This window comes from Lycium ferocissimum, chromosome 9 (assembly GCF_029784015.1).
Source record: "Lycium ferocissimum isolate CSIRO_LF1 chromosome 9, AGI_CSIRO_Lferr_CH_V1, whole genome shotgun sequence".
In the NCBI taxonomy this organism is placed as follows: domain Eukaryota; kingdom Viridiplantae; phylum Streptophyta; class Magnoliopsida; order Solanales; family Solanaceae; genus Lycium; species Lycium ferocissimum.
In genome coordinates, this window is record NC_081350.1 from 49,096,071 (window position 1) to 49,113,216 (window position 17,146).

Sequence of the window (17,146 nt, forward strand, 5' to 3'; positions counted from 1 at the left end):
TTTGTTGATGAAGAAGAGAAAGAGGTTGAGAATCGCCTCGTTGAAAAGTTGGGGCAGTGTCGGAAGCATGGATGAAACGGAGGCATCGACAAGGGATTTTTTTTTCCAGATAAGGCTGACGGTGTGATAGAGAAGGAGAGGCGAGGGTTGATATTTTTTTTTCTAGATCTAGATAGATTGTGATAGAAGGAAGCGAAGGGTGGGCATTTTTTTTTTTAAAATTCGATGTGTTGTGTAATTAAATTGGTATATTTTGTAAATAAGAAAAAGGTCCTTAAGCATATTTTGTAATATAAAGTCGAATATTAGGTTTTTTAAAGCTAATGTTCCTATATAATCATGTAATTATTTTTCTAAAATTTAGCACATTGTAACTAATTAAAATTTTAGTCATTAAAGTCTTTCCTTATTTGAACGGTGTAGAAACTCTTAAAATTTAGGAATTTAAATCGAATAGGTTTCTACCTATATAAATTCCTCTCTTTTATGATGTATTATTTCAATATGAAAGAATTTAGGTAATAATTAATTAATTAAAAGGTAAGTTTCAGTACTTAAAATTTATCTTCCAAAGTTTTGCATCAGTACGTTACCATATTAACATTATATTTGGAAGGTTTGTTTGTTTGTGCTCATTTGAAAAAAGTATTTTTTTTATACGTATTGACAAAAGGTCAAAAATTTGTTCAACAAAAAGCTGAAAACTCAGAAGGTGATTAGTACAATTAGAAGTGCATGCAAAAATCATAAAAGACAATGAAATATACACTCCAAATAAAATGCTAACACGGATACCCCATATTGATACAAAAACTTGGAAATAAGCAATAACTCTTAAGTATGTAAGATTTACCTTTTTTATTTATCATTATTTTCAGAAATTGTTTTTTGGTAGAAGTGTTTTTTGAAAATATTTTGGATAGTACTCCCTCCGGATCAAAAAAAGAGTCCACTTAGTCATTTGCACATTCCTTAAGAAATTACTCACTCCAACAAAAAGATATATAAATTGACTAAACTACCCCTAATTAAAATTTTCATGAGTATTAACTTGAAACATTAGGACTTAATCACTCAATATTTAACATTAACTAATATAAACATATTGCAATGATTAAAAGAACACTCCATTATTTCTTCTGAAACTCATTTAATGGAGTAGTTAAAAGTGCTCCAACTTACCGCACTTACCGAAGCAGTAAGAAGGAATGAACCTTTAAATTTCTCTTCTCGAAACGGTCATCTAACATGGTTTAATATCCCAAAAAAAAAAACAAATTTTCACTAAAATTTCAAAACGTCAAATGGAGCCAAAATTTTCAATATTTACCCCCAAAATTTGTCCTATAAATATGATAACGTCCAAATCCACTCCTCAAAGAGAGTGTACACAGTCGTATGCAATATAATTCACCCAACTATGAGTCGGGGTAGATCCCACAGGAAATGATATACTAAGCGATTTAAACGAGTAAGTAATTATCACCAACTACGCAAAGCCAAACACTTTTTCAATATTTGATTTGTGTTTTAACAACTAACAAAGATAAAACTAGCTAGAAAGTGGGTAAAATGATCAATGGCCACAAGTATGGATACAAAGGAAATTACGCTCAAGTAACGATCCAATGTATTTCACGATTTTATAACTATGAGTGAGTTTATGCTAATTAAATAATGATCTCTAAAATCTCATCAAAAGTCTCTTGACCAAATCAATGAATTTCACTCTAATCTTTCTAAAGCCTTAGAGTGTGATATTAAACGCAATCAATATAATCTCAAGTAACTTTCCTATCTCTAGCTTAAGTTATTAGATGAAATTTAATGATCAAATTCTTGTTAATTAATCTTTCCCAAACTCAATCTTCTCTCTCGAGCTCAAATCGAAGTAAATGAGCGGGTCTTAGGGTTAGCTAATCCCTTAAGAAACACTAAAGAACAATATTAATTAAAATAACAATGACCCACTTCAATAGAAATAAAAGTCATTCAACACATAAGCATAACAAGAGATTTCATCCAACTTTGCAAATGAATATTTTCATAAACAAGGTTAAAGTGAAGAAAATAAATATTACACACTTAGATATTCATTACAAAGCAAGGAATCAAAGAAATGAAGTAAAGGTTTAAGAAAGTGCTCAACCAAATCTTCAAATCTTCAACCCCAAAGTGTGGTGTAGGAACCCTAGTCTCCAAAACTTGTGTTGAATGGCCAAAGATGAAAATATTTTCCCCCAAGCTTCACTTTTATAATTCCCAAATTTACCAACTAAAAAAACAAAAACAGCCCCCAAAGTTTCAGATTTTCAAAATTGCAAATCTGGCCGTTTTTGCAAATTTAGCCACTTTTCTTGTTTTCTTCAATCTAGCCTCCTTTTGACTTGTTTTCAATTGATTTCTTCTCAATCACTTCTAAATCACATAAAACCTACAAAATGGAAATACATGACATTAAATGCACTATTTTCTCAATCAAGCATAGCTTGACTTCTGCATAATAAAAGAAAGTTTGACTTCTGCATAAAAAATGAAATTTATAAGACTCTTGATCATCACATGCCTTGAATAAATTTTAAATGCCTAGACCAAACCATAAGTGAGCCAAACTTGGAATCTGTGAAAAAACCTGTAATGGAAAAAGAAAAAAATAGTAATCAATCTTGGAATAAACAAACGTTGAACCTATTTAATGGTATCATAGAAAATTGGAGTAATAAAAGACTTTTAGGATTATGTAAATAAGGGCAATTTTGGAAGGATAAGGTGAATTGTTTCTTGATTTGATAAGTGTACACTTTTTTTTTATTTATTTTTTAAAAAAAAAAAAAAAGAAGAAAGTGAATGCTTTTTTTTATCCGGAGGGAATAGCAATTCGTATTTGACATATTTGAAATACGATATAATATTTATTTAAATTATTTAAATAGATAGAACATTTATGTAACATCAATTGCTACTTTTTAATAATTTTAATTTTCTTATATATTGTTTTTTGATTGACGCCAGACACACGTGCGCAACACGTATGCTAAACTAGTTTATTTGCCAAAAGTTACTCTGCCTTGGTTTATAATCTTCACCTTAAATGTCATTTCTCCAACTACTACAATGAAAGCAATGGTTGGTGAGAAGAAATCTGTGTACTAATCAAAACTCATAATGGTCAACATGATTGCATTTCCAGTTACTGTTTTGAATATTAAAATGGTTCTTTTGCTTATAAAATGGTGTTAACAATTCATGTACAATTACATATGCGAAAGGACGTATTGCAAAAATTTAACTGGTAAAATTTTACCTAAAGATTAATAATGTCTCAAGAGAGATTAACAAGTGAATCAATTATATGTATCTTATCAAATAAAAAAGAATTATAAAAACAAAGTTGATTATAAAAAAAATTGTCACTAATAATTTTGCATTTAATTTTTTTTTTTTAAAAACAAATATGAAATAAAAAAGACCTCTCAATGTTTTTAGGCCACCAACTTTATTTGAGCGGCCCTCCCAAAGACAAAGATACTCCTCCGGACTAAAAAAAGAGTCCACTTAGTTTTTTTCTTTTTTTGGATCAAAAAAAATTTTCACTTATCAAATCAAGAAACAATTCACCTTATCCTTCCAAAATTGTCCTTATTTACATATTCCTAAAGGTCTTTTATTGCTCCAATTTTCTATGATATCATTAAATAGGTTCAACATTTGGTTATTCCAAGTTTGACAACTATTTAAATTTTTTTTTTCATTCCAAGTTTGGCTCACTTATGGTTTGGTCTAGGCATTTAAAATTTATGCAAGGCATGTGATGATCAAGAGTCTTATAAATTTCATTTTTTTTTTTTTTTGTAAAAATCAAACTTTCTTTTATTTATAGGAAAAATTTTGGAGGTAAATATTGAAAATTTGGGCTCCATTTGATGTTTTGAAATTTTAGTGAACATTTGAAATTTTATTTTGGATATTAAACCATGTTAGATGACCATTTCGAGAAGAGAAATTTAAAGGTTTATTCCTGCTTACTGCTTCAGTAAGGGCGGTAAGTTGGAACACTTTTAAATACTCCATTAAACGAGTTAAAGAAGAAATGATGGAGTGTTCTTTTAATCATTACAATATGTTCATACTAGTTAATGTTAAGTATTGAGTGATCAAGTCCCAATGTTTCATGTTAATGCTCATGAAAAATTTAATTAAGGGTAATTTAGTCAATTGATATATTTTTTTTTTGGAGTGAATAGTTTGTTAAGGAATGTGCAAATATTAAGTGCACTCTTTTTTTTTTATTATTTTATCCGGAAGGAGTAACATTTTTGGGTGAGATACTCGATTGACTAACTTCACCTTCCAACTTAATTACTCCTTACACATTGTGAGCCCCATTACTGAGTCATTTTTTCCAATAAAGTATCATCAGAAAACACCACATGACGCTAACTCTCCGCTCTTAGGCACGGTCAGGAGCGGATTCAAAATTTAAATTTTATGAGTTTAATCTTTTAAGATTCTTAATTTGAATCTGTTGTATTTTAAAAGTTATGAGTTCATGTCTTCTATCTATTGCAATTTTAATAATTTTTTATACTTAAAATTTATGCTCCTCGTCAAAAGTTAGGAATTCAATTGAACCCCGACCATCATGTTACATCCACCACTGCCGCACAGTTGCATATGTAGCTATCTCGTATGCAAGTTGCAATATGAAAGTTTTTTATTTGTGCGTTAGCCTGAGTGTACATAAGTAAGTACTTTTGACAATGCCTAGAAAGTCGGATATGAAATTTAAGAAAAAAATAAAGACTTTTAAAATTTATGATCTATAACATGCCATAAACATATGTGATTATAAATAATGTCATTATGGATAGAACGAAGTTTAAAGTTAAAATTATTTTCAAAAAACGAAAATTATCATTCTTTTTAACACAGACTAAAGAAAAAGGGTCACGTAAAATTAAACTGACGGAATATCTTTTTGATGTGAGAGGACTATTTATTGATTAATTAAATTCATCTTCCAACTAATTAATTATTTACAGCACATTGTGAGCCTCATTGGTGAATCATTTTCCCCAATAAATAGCTTTCTTCCTCTTGATATCATCCTCACAACAAACTTAATGAGTAAAGAAGCAAAAATGTTTGAAATTGATTCAATGAATGAAGCAGAAATGCTACAAGGCCAAGCAGAAGTATCTAAATATATGTTTGCTTTTGCAGACTCCATGGCCATAAAATGTGCAGTGGAACTTCGTATTGCTGATATTATTCATTCTCATGGCCACCCTATTACTTTGTCACAAATAGCCACTAATATTGACTCTTCATCTCCAGATATCAGTTATCTTTCACGTATTATGAGACTGCTGGTCCGTCGAAAGATCTTTACTGCTAACTCTCAGGTAAACTTTATTCCTACCACGTATTCTCTATTATTTCCTATGTTCCTTTTTTACTTGTCACGTTAATCTTTCATAGAAATAGATTAATTATAACAGCTACTTGAATACTAATTTGCGCTTATTTATTCTTTGAAAAAGGGTCGAAATGTATTAATGTTTTGTGAGTCTTATGTTTACGTTCATTAACCTATGGGCACATGAATGTCCCTAACGTTAACTTTTATCTCCAGTATACACCTGGACAATTAAAAAGGTTCAAATATGTCCCTCACACCAACGATGGAAGCAGGGACGACTCAACAGTATTTGTGGCCTAAAGCCATCATTCGATGAGTGGCGTTAAACTATATAGTCGGATTCATATTTTCAAGTTGACATATTTAAATTCTAATAAATTACTAAGAAGATAATCTATACCATGAAGTAAAACTTACAGAAACAACAAATATTAGACAAAAATAACACTTGAAAATTTAGACTAAGAGAATCTGATTAAAAAAAAAATCAATGATTTGATTCCAAAATATCTTTTGGCTGCTTGAAAACTCCTCTTTGAAAAAAAAGAAAAAAACATAAAAGAGTGCAATATATTTTGTCAAAAGTAGTCTTAACCTTTGATTTTTCAGAGAATAATAATATATATTAGATTGGAATTCATAAAAGCAAGAAAGAGAATATACGAGTGTATAAATGTGATATAAGAGATCGATATTCTGGACAAGTCAAGAAAGGGTATAGTATAAAAATGTATTACATCCGTTCACTTTTACTTATTCACTACAAATTTTGCACAAAGAAATAATAAATGAACTGCATAATTTACCAAGATACTCATATTAATTGGTATATAGTCTTAATGGAGTTGAAAATGATTTGAAATGAGTAATTAATGATAAGGGTTTAATAGGAAAATAAATTATTTTTATCTAAATAAGCGAAAGTGGACAAGTAAAAGTGAAAATTTATTTTTGATATTCATTTTAAAAATTATACTTTTCTACTTAAAAGAATTCATTATTTTCCAAAAAAAATAATAATAATAATAATTAACCTATTGTTGGCAAAAAAGATGCCCCCCCCCCCCCCCCCAAATTTGGGGGCCTAAAGCTCAACCTTTAGTTGCTTGACCCTAAGGCCAGCTCTGGGTGGAAGCTTCGTAGAGGCATATTTAGACCTTTTTAATTGTTCGAGGATATATTTAGACTTTTCAATCTTTCAACTGCATACTTCAAATTATTGTATTTGCTATTAAGTACGAATGATTTATCTTTCCAATAAAACTACGTTGGGTATGGAAAGTATGAGTATGTGAATTAAAAGTGTGCAAGTGAGTTCATGGTGGGAATTTGGGTTTTTACAATACTTGGGACGTGGTGGGGACTTGAGAAAAGGCTCAAATATATCGTAACAATACAGAATGGCTAACATATGCTGCTTGTAAAAAGGGGTGAGAGGGAAAGAGGACTTATATAAGTAACAAAAGGTTTAGATAATATCACATGGCAAAAGCTGGTACTAATTAGATAAGGTGGGGTTCCCTTAGTAGATAGGAGTATATAATGGCACGAATTGTCCAAAATGGTAATGGTTGGGCCATATTCAGGACCAACTGTCAAGGAGTGGCACATGTTACCAGGTACATGTGAGTCATTTCCTCAAGTTCAATGGCTTATTTGAGCATTTTTCAGTAAATAAATGCTTCTGAGTTTATCTTGATCTTTTACAGGGCGGAGACACCCTCTATGGACTAACCCCAATCTCAAGATGGCTATTACATGACACTGAGCTAAGTGTAGCACCAATGTTCCTTATGCAAAACAACCCCATTCTCATGGCTCCATGGCACTATTTCAGTAATTGTGTAAAAGAAGGTGGAATTGCATTCAAGAAAGCTCATGGTTTTGAACTATTTGAGATGGCTTCAAAAGATGATGAATTGAACGAGAATTTCAACAATGGAATGAATTCAGTGACCAAAATTATAGTGCAAGCAATAATTAAAGAGTACAAAAATGGGTTTGATTCAATTACATCACTTGTTGATGTAGGTGGAGGGACAGGGGCTGCCATGTTTGAAATTGTCAAGGCATATCCTCATATCAAGGGGATTAACTATGATTTGCCTCATGTTGTGTCAACTGCTAAAAAATATGAGGGTGTCGATCATGTTGGGGGTGACATGTTTCAGGATATCCCATCTGCTGATGCCGTCTTTCTCAAGGTAAAAAATGTACCATGGAGAATTTTATTGCTTTCTCTTATCTCATTTTATGTGACAGTGTTTGATATGGTATGAAAATTAAAAAAGAATGAATGATTTTTGAAATTTGTGATCTAAAATTAGTCATGGACATTTATGTGGTGTAATTTATTCCAGGGATAAAATGAGAAGTTTAAAATTTATTAAATTATTTGTAAATTCAAAAACGTGACTTTTTTTGGCCGGATAAACTGAAAAAGAAAGTATCTCATAAAATGGGATTTGGGAAGTATGTTCTTTGTTCAATATATGCGCATTTTATTATCTTCTTTGTTCATCGATAACAATGTCGTGTTCATAATCTAGAGTCAGTGAGATCTACTCTTCAATCTTCATATATGTACTAGCAACTTTTTTTTTACACATATTATCTAAGTTACGTTAGATAATTGAATTCCATCGTATCTGTCTTTCTATGAAACAGCTGCTATCCGATTTTATATTTAGGTTATGTAAACTTTCTATACATTACATAAAAGTTCAAATTGGGGTCAATTGATGCTCAAACATGTCACACTCAATATGAATATAGGTCCGCCCCTTTATCATACTCGTTGCGACTAGTCTAAATCTATTTCTAGCAAATTTGTGTTTTAAACACAAACTAACATCTATGATCTAACTAAAAGTCTTTTCAAGATATATATTTTTACGAAAACCGTGCGGACACAAAAATTTTACAAGATATATATTTGTGTTTTAAACACAAATATATATTTTCAAGATATATATTTTCAAGATATATATAACAAAAGTATAGTGGCGACACAAATTATTTTCAGTCATGGAATAAAAATGACCAGTCTGTATTTTCAACCTTAACTCTTTCACCAATTTTCTTGACTATTATTGCCTTAATGTACGCAGTGGGTAATGCATGATTGGGGAGACGAAGATTGTGTGAAGATATTGAAGAACTGTAGAAAGGTGATACCGGAGAAAACCGGAAAAGTGATCATAGTTGATGCAGTGTTGAAATCGGATGGTGAAGGCTTATTTGATGATATGGGATTCATACTTGATTTGCTTATGATAGCACATACCAGTGGTGGCAAAGAAAGGAGTGAAGCTGAATGGAACAAATTATTGAAGGAAGCTGGATTTCCACGTTACAATATCATCCAAATTCCTGCTTGGCCCTCTATTATTGAGGCATATCCACAATGATGAATTTGGCATTTCTAAATGAATGTGTACCCGTAAAACAGTTCACTTGAATTTGTATACGTGGTCAGAGACACGTAGATCAGAGTAACCAATAAGATTAAGATGCTCGTATCTAAATATTGTAAATAGACGCAAATAAGATAGAGAGAGAGAGAGAGATAGAGAGAGAGAGAGAGAGAGAGAGAGAGAGCCTGGATTATAGATGCTTATCCGAGGTTAGACTCCTCTTGTTATCGATGAGCCGTGACTCCGGAGCTTAGTAAAGTAATAGCAAGAATATAAAATGTATAGAAATGTGAAAGTAAGAATTGTGTGTATTAGCTTGATATCGTGTCCTTACAATGAGAATTATCATCTCTATCCTAAGAGTTAGGGGAACATATTCCATGTGTTAGCCCCTGCTCATAATAAGCCTTAAAGGCATGATAATAATGTACAATAAAGAGGGTCATAAAATCGCAATAATTTTGAATTTGTAACGCCCCAGCTGTGTAATAACGGATGACCGTTAGGCCACTCAGGTCCGGAGAAGCTACGCGTTACACCGGACCTGCAGCTTCTTCTAGTACCATAGCTATTCCCCCGGTGGCAGTGATGCTGACTCATCTAAAGTCTCATCCTTCGTGCCACGTGTCTCGACCACATTGGTACAGCTAGATCATTTATATTTTACCCAATGCAGAATGTTGTCACACAAGAACTTCTACTTAGAAAATTTCATTTTTACATAATATTCAACAGACTACATAGTTAATGGAAATGATCAACTTTTAGATTTGCTGCCTAGACATGTAGATTCTCTTATTTTCCTTTTGAGGTAATGGTAAAAAACAAATCTAAACTATAACTTTTTTGCGCATTTTATCTCAACTATCTATTATTTTCTTTACCTACCTAAACTATCACTCTCTTCGTATTAAACACACCTCGATAGTAGTTTAGGTAGGTAAAAGAAACAATGGATAGTTGGTTAACTCGGCATCAAAGTGTGTTTTAATACAAAGAGAGTAATAGTTTAGGTAGGTAAAATGAACAATGGATAGTTGAGGTATGAAACTTACGAAAAAGTGATAGTTTAGGTGTGTTTTTTCACCATTAACTCTTTCTTTTTCCGAGCTTTTAACACATTGCTCGGTAAAAAATAATTACATTCGCTAGCCAATATAAAAATAATATACAGTAATTATGTATATAATTATTAATTACAAAAAACATACATATGGTAGCTATTATTTCGGTGTACAATGTAAAGTTGCCACCCTCTCCTTTTTTGCGCAAAAAAAAATTGGAACGCACCTTTTCCTTTGTATTAGTTAAAATAACAAAAATGGTCCTTATATTTTGAAAATTATACTAAACTATACTCCCTCCGTCTCAAAATATTTGTTACATTTTTTATTTACACGCCCATTCAGTTAAACATTTATCAGTTAAAATCTATAAGATATGGGTTGGTTCGGTATCGGATTAGCAATTATCGGACGGTTATCAGGCGGTGTATCAGTTAAATCGAAGAGAAAAATGAATGATAAAATCACATGTAGTCAAGGAAATTACCTGCCTTTAAAGTGACTCAAAATGTGATATTTTTACCTTATTTTACACTGTCCAAGTTATAAAGAAGATACTGATATCCCCCAAAAAATGGATAGGAATATAACCAAGAAGATTGAAATGTTGGATTCAATATTAGTAACAATAACGTAGCAAGAAGCAACATTTTTCCAAGAAAATTAGCAAACTATAATATAGGCAAACAAGAAACAGGGAATGAACTATTTGATAGAAAACAACCAGGTTTCACAATTAACATAAATAGAGATTCATATTTTAGGTTGAGGCTTTAGCTTTAGGTTTACAAATTACAATCACAATACATATTTTATATGTTAGGGGTAAGAATATAAATATGATAAATTCTTAACGGGTTAACGGTTTACCCAATAAAAAAATTGAGTAATCCACCCCCGCACCGATAGGCCGTTAACTATAAAATTTTAATCCATTCCCCAATCACTAATCCGATAACTCAATACCATTAAGCCAATAAGCCAATTTTGCGGTTGGGTTATCGGTAGCAGTTCGGTTTTGAACAGCCCTAGCCCTGTTGAGTTGACAAACAGTCTAACACTAGGGGCTTCTTTTATCTCCCTCCCTAAACAGTAGTCCAGGTCTAACCGATGTTTACAGTTTCCAAATTTTTGTTGTAACGTTGCAATGGATTTACAAGATTTGACAAAATATAACTAGAGCCAATCTAAGTTAGAATAGGCATGTTCTTGGTTTGATTCCTTAGCCATATTCCTCAATGGACCAATTTCTTTGTCACCCACTTGGCCACTAGGCCAGTGGACATACATATTTTCAAAGGGTAAAAACGGATTTATATTCAGTTTTCACATCAAATTAAACATTTTAATTTTAATAATTATAAATCAAAGTGCGAATGTATTAATTATAGTAATTAATTATGATTGAATCATAAATAGTATGAATGATGGATGCCTTGTATATCTAGTGTAAGTCAAATTCTTGTGATATAGAGATGTTAAGGAGGGAGAAATAGCAAGAGAGAGAAGCCTATCACATGATTGAGTTTAACTTCTAAACAATGATAGGGTAAAATAATTTTTATATCATTAGGTCACCTAAAAGATAATTACAGAAAATTATCTTAGTAATTGGAATTAAACTGAGAAGAATGAGACAAAACAACTCATTACGACATGTTAAACTACATTGACCAAAAAAAAAAAAATTGCATGGTCACTACTCACTACATATAATTGATTGTCCCTTGGGGAGCATACGATTTAAGGGGGAAAAAAAGACTACCTACAATTAAGTTACGTCAACAGATCATCACGAGGAGGATGTTTCATTGCAATCGAAATATATGTAAAGGCATGAGTAATTTCAAAATGTCATTAGAGGCATGAGTAATATCAAAATGTCATGACCTAAGGGTGTTTGGACAAAAAGAGGTATGTTAAATAAGTGCGTAAACTTTTGTTTGGTTCTGCATTTAAGAAAAGTTGTTAAAAATTAGAACAAAGTAATCCAAAAGGACTACTTTCAGAAAGCTGAAAGAAGATCAACAATTATACTTCCAAACACGAATTTTCCTAATTTTTTCAAATGAAATTCTAAAAATCTTATTTAAGGAACTTTTTTCTATAAGGAACTACTTAAACGTTACCCTAGTTTGGGAATTATTTAGGGATTTTTGGACTACCTCAACAGCTCAACAAAGTCCACAACAAAATACCTAATCTTTATTCTTTACAAATTTAGCCAGTGTAATCACAATATAATCAATGTGTGTAAATTGCACTTATTACACAATTGTTATAGGTTTTCTATACACTGTGTATACATCGATAAAATTTTCATACAATTATGGCTAGGACGAGTAAAAAATATTTAGCCGTACAGCTAAAATGTTAAGATCCGAATAGTTAAGGCTGAATTTGGGTCCAATATAGAAATGAAATGGTACAAGAAATTTGGGCTTATGGTTGTGCATTTGAAATCCACAACTCCAGATCCTCCCCTCCAAATCGGCCCTTATAAAATCTTGAGTTGATAAGATCAGAATAAGGATAAAAGTGAAAGGGTTATTCATATTTATATAAAGAGTAATAAACTCTAACGAGCAATTGATACATATAACTGTTATAACTTTGTCACTTTCTTTCTTCACATTTTTTTACAACCCAACATCCCAACCCAGACTCTTCTCCTACAATAATAGTAACTTCAAGTTTTTACTTTCATATATATGTTACTTCCCTTGACATGGTATCAAACTAGACATGTAAACTAACAAATTTTACCCAACGGTTCAATGCATACGTAGCACATCCAAATGTCATCTTTTTGTGGTTATGTTAAGCAATTAATGGTACCAAACCTTGTTGAAGTGACAAACTCGAGATCACAAGCCTAAGTGACAAGTACTACTCTATTTTTACACTTGTCCAATCATTAATCACTAAATCATAGAACCACTAACCCCGCACTCCCGACCTCCGCGCCCCCACTTCAATAAAAATGATCATCATGACCATCAATCTCATACCAAAAAAGGTCACCAATCTCTTTTAATTTTAGCCCCTACGTGTTAGTTACTAGATGAGCTAAGAATTGAATTGGAGCAAGTGGAATACAACAAATGTGGTAGGGGTGTACAAACTAAACCGACAAACCACACCAAACCGAGAAACCGAGTCAAATCGAGAAAAATACCCAACTAGTGGTTTGGTTTGATTTGATTTAGTGTTGGGAAAGAAAAAAAACCAACCATAATTGGTTTGGTTTGATTTTAGCTAAAAAAAAGTCAAACCGAACCAAACCAACCTGACATTACATTTATTCAATTTATAAAATATTTTATACATAAATATATTTATTTGTAATGTAATTTATAAATATTTCTTAAATTTTTTTCGTAATTTTTTGTCTATTATCATATTATTTCAAGCTTGAACTTAATTTGAATGTCAATAAGTTTTATATCCCATGAATGTTGGTAACTCAAAGAAAGTGCAAACCCAACACTAATGCTAACAAAAGAAATTCAATTCTACAACTAAGAATGACAATAATGTTGGATATCTATTCTTTAATTTTATAAAATTGATCTAAAGAGTGAAAATACATAACTTAATTGAGGAATCACTGTGGAGCATTTTTTATGGGCCCGAGCCGACTAGCACACCTTTTTACTGTGTATTTTTCGAGCAACGAAGGCGATTATAAGATCGAATTCGCTCTTTATGAAACTGTTTGTATCGTAACTTCTGCCTTTCTCTATCCCCTCTTGACTCTTTGAATATCAAAAGTCAAACTGCCCCACGCGTATATAGGTGTTGTTTGTCGGTGTGGTCGCTATCGAATGTTCATTATCGTTAGTGGTTGATTCATTATGGTTTGCCTCAATAATTTAGTGTAATCGTATCATCTTTTCTCTCTATGTAGACTAACCTCGTGATATTTTTTAATAGATCTACATACACCTGGTTGACACTAGAAATATATTTTCTGAGGTCGATTAGTTGGACACAAGGCACTAGTAGCACGTAAAAAGTAAACAACGAAATTGAAATGATAAACTCAGTTTCATTTTCCATTTCTGCTATGTTATTAATTATCACTGCCTTCAAAAACAAACAAATAAAATCCCTGGCGTTTCAATTAGGAAAAAAAAAAAAACCATCAACCAACCAAGTCAACCTCATCCACTACCATACACAAGTGATCATCATCAACAAGAGGTACTCTTTTCTTGCCATTACCAGCATATTAGCTCTTTAGGTAAGAACTGAAGTAGAGCAAGTGGAATACAACAAATGTGAGCATGCATGCTTCATTGTCATTGACTTATTTACAAGCAAGGATCCAAAATGCCCCATGTGAATCTAAGAGTTGTTTGTCGGCGGTTGCTCTCAAAGGTTCACTAGGGTTAGTGGTTGTACTTTCGATATCAATGTGATGTTCTTTGTCTCCATAATTTAGTGAATTCATATCTTTTTACCCCTTCCTTTCACTCTCTTTGGACCATTCCTAAGTGGATATTGTAATGGTTGCACTATATGTCAACAAGAGATCTTTATACTTTAATGTAGTCGGCTAAATAGTATTATATTCACTCGCCTAATTGTGATAGTTTGTAGCCGGCATCAGTAGACATTCAGTGTATAACAAGTATATACTTAGTGTAAACACTGATTAAATAATGATTATGCATTAATTATACACTACTTACAGACTAAAATTTGTAAGAATTAAAAACTTTTGAGTTATTTTTTATTATGGACTTTATTGGGCGGCGTATATATAGTGTAAAATCATAACAACAACAATAACTCGGTCGGGCTACTTCGATTGGAATAGTAGAAAAAACAACGACTTACTTTCTATCGAATATTAGCAATTTTTCGATAATGTACTTCAATCCTAAATAAATTAGAGTAAATTATACGGATTCTCATAGATCATATTTCTTCATTTAAGTATTTCTCAAGTTAACATTATACCAAATAAAAATACTAAGAAAAGAGTCAAATTCGACTAAGCTGAGAATCCCGTCCTTTGGGGGGGGAGGGAAAAACGAGAGAATCCCGTCCATAATGTTTGTTGAGTTGAAAAATGAACCACTTGCTGAACCATGAACACCCCTAAATTTATAACCTCTTAACACATCGTAATATCTTCTTCTTCTTTTTCTTTTTTGGTTCTTGTGGGAGTAATACTTTTTCACACAGCCAATTAACCATTAGAGAGTCATCATTAAGGAAGATGAATTGATTCATTTCCAAGAATACCCCAAACTACATGAGGGTTGCGATGGAGTGATAAGTACTCCTTCTCCTTAACTAGAAGTCCCGGGTGCGGTCTCACTACTAGAAAAAAATGTTTTTCCCATTGATATTTAGTGTGAAATTTGTGCTATAAAACATGATTTTTTCACCTTATTCCCACTGAACCAGCTCACTGGGAAAACGCAAGGTGGGAAACAGGTTACCACTGAAATATTGGGAAACTTCCTACTTCTTCCGTATAAAAACACTACTATTTAAGTTTTTCCCACCGATATTCAGTGAGAAATAGCCATTGAATATTTTTCAGTGGGAAAATAGAGATTTTTAGTAGTGTCTCCCTAGCTACAGAATTGCCTTTGATAGAAAACGTTTTGCCCCATAAGAATTTTGCAAGATCCAATACAAATATCAAACCCCGGATGAGAAAAAAAAGCTAAACTCTCGCACCCACTCTCTCTATATGAAAACGCTTGTCAATGGTACTTGTCTGGCTATGATATGATGTGATACTGTGTGAACTTCCAACTGCATAAGAATCATTGGCCGTTTGTTCAATAAATGGACCCATATCTCCTCAGATTTTTGACTAAAATGTGAAAATGCAAAAGAAATCGACCAAGTAAGTCAACATCATCCACTACCATTAGTCCACATTACTCAAGTCATTATCAAAGCATGTACTTTTTTTTTTTTCAAGATAACGCGGAGTTCGTTAACTTAATACAAGACTTGGACTATTACAAGCCAACTTGCACATATATTTTATTAACTCTATTTATCATGACTTAGATTAGCAGCGGAGGAAGCTTGTGGCAAGGGGTTTTAGTTGAATCCCGTTTGTCAAAAAATTATAGAGATAATTAGGATAAAGGCTAATTTTTATTGGTTATATAGTCAAATCTATGACAACATAGTTGGGTATGAAATTTTTTTGCTGTTATAGGGAATTATTATTATACACCTATAATAATATTTTTTATTTAAATAATAGTTGGCTGTTATAGACAAAAAAAATGCATAAAATCTAATTTTTTATTTTTCAATGTTATAAAGAATTAACAAAATTAAATTTTTTAAATCTCAAAGATGCGCATACTCCACTACTTAGATATTAAAGAAAGATAATACAATTTCAATAAATTCATAATTGAATGTATATAGTTTTAAGCTCTAAGTCACACATTGTAAATCTACTTGAAAATTAAATTCTTTCAAGAATGATGAAAAAAATTTATAATTGTAGCTGGTTTCATAGGTTCTGTTTTAAAAGGATTAGGAATCAAAGATTTGCCTCTTTGCTTGCTCTAAAGGATAGGCTTCATACTCCTTATTCACATTGTTTTCCTTTTTGAAAATAATTTATTGATTAAAGTAGAAAACAATGAATTTTTAGATTACAAAGATGTATTCATCTATAATATTCTATCATAAATAAAGTATATTGAAGTGTATCAAATTTAATATTTGACAAAGTCTCTACACTTATTATTTGTAATCATATATATTCTATTTTTATAAAGATGGTTAATTATTATATTACTAAAAAATGAAGATAGTTGTTATATGAGGCGTAATTTTACAAAGAGTGTACTATTATAGAGTTGGTCGTTGCTGTTATAGGTAAAATGTTATTATAGAGAAGTAAAATATAACATAAAAAATCGGTTCCTAAAAAACTTAGCCGCTATAGAGAGACGCTGTTATATGCGGATGCTATTATAAAGAGCTCTGACTGTATATAAATTATTGAATTCCCTCGGCATATGAAAAGATTCTGGTTTATTAGCAAAGGGGGTTTACAAATTACTTTAGACTAGGTTCAATTCTAGACGTGTCATTTTAGTGTTTTATTTCAGCCGGACAAGAATAATCAAACATAGGTAGTATTATTTCCATTAACAGCATATTAGCTGTTTCTCCACCTCAAATGGAATATGATGTCTAAAAGACATTTACATGAAAATGTACAAAGGAAGCATAAAAAAGAACAC

At 31.7% G+C, this 17,146-nt stretch overlaps 1 protein-coding gene across 1 annotated transcript; it reads left to right on the plus strand.

Moving 5' to 3' along the window:
• The first annotated feature begins 5,081 nt into the window (after positions 1-5,081).
• On the plus strand, positions 5,082-9,212 carry LOC132029336 ((R,S)-reticuline 7-O-methyltransferase-like). The gene is made up of 3 exons (XM_059418637.1): positions 5,082-5,405; positions 7,132-7,626; positions 8,533-9,212. Exons 1-3 carry the CDS (start codon positions 5,124-5,126, stop codon positions 8,830-8,832), a joined length of 1,077 nt encoding a protein of 358 aa, XP_059274620.1. The 5' UTR covers positions 5,082-5,123; the 3' UTR covers positions 8,833-9,212.
• The last annotated feature ends 7,934 nt before the right edge of the window (positions 9,213-17,146 follow it).